Source organism: Montipora foliosa, chromosome 10, assembly GCF_036669935.1.
Source record: "Montipora foliosa isolate CH-2021 chromosome 10, ASM3666993v2, whole genome shotgun sequence".
Lineage (NCBI taxonomy): Eukaryota > Metazoa > Cnidaria > Anthozoa > Scleractinia > Acroporidae > Montipora > Montipora foliosa.
Genome location: NC_090878.1, coordinates 23,095,797 through 23,099,556, shown reverse-complemented (window position 1 = coordinate 23,099,556; position 3,760 = coordinate 23,095,797). Strand labels below are relative to the sequence as shown.

General features: G+C 40.2%; 1 protein-coding gene across 1 annotated transcript in view; it reads right to left on the bottom strand.

Moving 5' to 3' along the window:
* Positions 1–235: 235 nt before the first annotated feature.
* The window catches only part of LOC137972409 (pre-mRNA-splicing factor 38A-like), a 14,495-nt gene continuing 10,970 nt past the window's right edge, over positions 236–3,760 (bottom strand). The window contains exons 8-9 of the mRNA XM_068819117.1: positions 2,114–2,152; positions 236–747 (exon numbers count right to left, since the gene is read on the bottom strand). Coding sequence (XP_068675218.1) covers positions 468–747; positions 2,114–2,152 — 319 coding nt within the window. The 3' untranslated portion in view covers positions 236–467. The remainder of the gene's footprint in view (positions 748–2,113; positions 2,153–3,760) is intronic.

Here is a 3,760-nt window from a genome sequence, read left to right as displayed (position 1 = left end):
GAGCCCACAGCTCATAGTCATAGACTTCCGCGCTAACTCAAATAGAGATCCTCTCTTTGTTATTTCACGCCGTTGTTTTGCAGGCGACGGCAAGACCGGCGAATGTAAAACGCAAGAGACGGACACGAAATCAGCTTACTAAACATGCAGACTTTGGGCGGTTTTATTGCCATTACCGTCAAAGGTGCTTTTAAGCTCGCAAGTACACAGAAAGGCCGGAAAACTGTTTACGCGATTTAAAGAGGCAGGCGGTTTATTGTAATCCATTCAAGTCAGTGATATCATTCTTTTGACGTCCGCTTTTTAACATAACTGGCCAAAGGTACTGAAAACAACCTACATAAAACTCGCCACCCTGGGATGATCAAATCTCTGTATTCCCTTTAGATTTTAGGTCTCATTTAGCAAATTACTCATGCAAATAAAAATGAACATGATTTTTTTTGGAGTCATTTCTCAGCCTATTTTTAAGGTTTTAAGGGCTTCAAACCAAGTTTTGCCCTGAGCTCATTCGCTTCTTTGACTTCCAGCTCTTCCTTGCTCATCCCTGAACCCTCGCTTTCTTTCTTCTTGTCGGGCTTGTCTGATTTCTTCGACTTCTTCGACGACTTTTCGGGAGATTTTGATCGCGACTTCGATCGGTGACGCCGACGATGGGGCGAACGCGAGCGAGAGCGCGACCTGGACCGGCGACGATAAGGCGACCTACTTCGGCTCCTGTGTCCACGTCTTTTATGAGGAGAAGCGCTAGTAATGGAAAAAAATCTGCTTATTAAAGTGCACCTAACCCCAAAATATTGTTCTCGCTAAAATAAATCTTTGCACCTGTTCGAAACGCATTGCGGCCATTTTTTCCTTTTTCTAACAAATCCTGCCATTTTATAGGCTTCGAAAGTTGCGAAAATCCAAGCATCTTTTGTTCACGACCGAGTCAGAAGGGGAGTGGGTCTATTCCTGCTTTGGCGTCTCAATCTACTTTGCATGCATTTTTACAAAGAGTTAATGCAATGTAAATCAGTATGTGACGTCAAAGCGGGAATAGACCCACTCCCCTTCTGACTCGGTCGTGAACAAAAGATGCTTGGATTTTCGCAACTTTCGAAGCCTATAAAATGGCAGGATTTGTTAGAAAAAGGAAAAAATGGCCGCAATGCGTTTCGAACAGGTGCAAAGATTTATTTTCGCGAAAAAAATATTTTGGGGTTAGGTGCACTTTATGTAATCGTCAGGGATATCGCGCGTTGATAAGACTTTTTTGAAAACAATTGTGTTAGGTACGAAAGTGAGTGTTGGCTCATATTTTACGTTTTCTTTGTGTCCAACGTAAAGCCTTAGTTTGGCTCCACGACTAAGCTAGTGGGAGAAATTAAACTACGTCAGGAGCCCATCCTGGAGCGTTCAACTTCCATACAGCGTCTGTGAAACGGCGTTTTCACAAGTAGGTTTATTTTTAGACTAGCTCTTCCCGCGAATTAGGTCAAAAAACAAAGTCAGTTACGGTTCGGTGACCCTATGACGTCACCTTAATTTCTTGTAATTGGTCATCGGGCTCCTGTGGGAGTCTCATTAGCGGGAAGTTAAATCTAAAAATAACCTTACTTGTGAAAACGCCGTTGCACAAGTATAGTTAAGTTGCACGCTCCGGGTGATGGGCTCCTGTCTACGTACATGTATTTAAGTGTGATGCATCAAAACTACTGTGAAATGTAAAGTTTCTTTTGAAAACACAAAATAAAAAAGCAGTTTATGACGTCAAATCCAATTATAGGTCCATGAATGTGTGTGTCCAAGTCGCTTAGTTTTGCGGCCTTACCCTTCGCGAGACAAAGAGAAACTTGGAGATGAACTGAAAATGGTGAATTACGTTTGCCCGTAAAAGTCGAAAGGCAAAATACCTACTTCAACGAAAATTATTTTAAAAGAAAGAAAGAAAACACAACACATAATCTAGCCAACGAGATAAAAATTTGCGTTTAAGTTCACTTAAAATTATGCTCAAATTCACTTGAGTCGATCCAAATTTATATCAAAATGGATCAACTCGAAAATAACACAGAATAAAAGCGAAAAATTAAAAAATTTATGTTAAAGTAAACAATAAACCGTGCTGTACCTGCGTCTTCGACGGCGCGGTGACCTTGAACGACTGCGCCTATCAATGAAACACGCACATTAACTTAGAGACATCAAGATGCGTCGTATAAAGATCAATCCTTTCAAGATAGTTAGATTGGTGTTTTAATACTTATAAATGGAGTTTATGACTGTACAACCAAACATATTTGTTGTTGTTATTCTTATTCTTGTTAATATACTTCTTGATTTCTTATATACCGATATACTTTGTAAGGGAGCGAGTCACAACCCGTGACCAAAAGTCCCTTGATACCGAGTCCCTGATATGAGGTCGAATATTTACTAATTAACAATTAGACCCGTAGCCCGCAAGGGCTACGGATCAATAGCCCATGAGGCTTCGCTGGGTTTACCAGTGTATTTCTTCGCAAATGTACGTCACGTGCAATGGGCAATACCGCAGATATGTAGTGAAGGCTCAATGTTCATTCCGCTTCGTTTTCATTTCTCTTCGGTAATCTTAGAAGTGATTCTCAGTGATGGTAGGCATTCATTACAAGTGTGGCAGAAGCGAGTTACGGTGTTAGGTCCAATACCCTCAAACCACTTACAAACGCACAGACTGTTCGTGGTAGACCCACATCAAAACACGAAAATGAGCGTGCATTTCGAAAGGGCCGCGAACTCTTGGCAAATATCTCAAATGTTGCTATCAAGCTCTTACAAGTTCTAAAGAGATCAGTTGAGCAGTCATTGAGTACAAAATATGTGTTAACTATGACTAGCAATGACAGAAGTATATAAAGGAACTTTACTCGAAATTTTGACCCTGGCGGGTGCAAGTTGATATTTCTGATATTTGATAATCAGCATAATTATAATGGCACGGAGGACAACAACGACAACAAGAAAGCCGCCCAAGCCGTCACTTACCGAAGCGAAGATGCAAGTAACTTCTTTAATTTTATGACTGTCATGATCATTATTTCATATACTTTGTACAATGTATCAAGTGGATTATCAGTTCTATCAATTTCTCTTTGTACTGCATTAGTTTTCTATGTAATCATGTACGTTGGCATGTTGTATACGATTGCGTTACCAACACGAGCAATGTTGAATGTCCTGGGAAAATGTGATGTATTAGGGGAGGCAATGCAGCCGTTTGTACATCATCAACATGATGGCGTAGTGAAAAATACAATATAGAGACGAATTGAGATCTCGTTATGCTAAATTTGTGTATTGTAATCATAACCGTGTTGTACGTGAATGCCATGTGTCGAGATGTCGTGATCGAGAACCAAGTAGGATCCTGTGAAGAAGCAGAAACGTCTGTTGCAGAAAAGCAGAAAACTGAGGGTATTTGTGTGGGAAAAGATTCTTAAGATCACTCCTTTGTCGTCAAAACTTCATGTTAACATCAGTTGCAGGCACAGTAGTCAAATGAAAAGAAGGTGGATAATTGCCAGTCTCAGTTCTTTTGAAAAAGTGAGGAAAAAGCCAGCTTCTATTCGACGAAAATTTCGTCAAACAGTACGTTTGACTTGCTTTGGAAAATACACTGAAAACGCGTAAATCTGAAGAAATATCAAGTGTTGTACACATGCTGTGGACCAATGAGTTTGTACAAGAATGGTAATCATAGATGATGCTGTGCTAAAATAAATCTATGTAATGACAT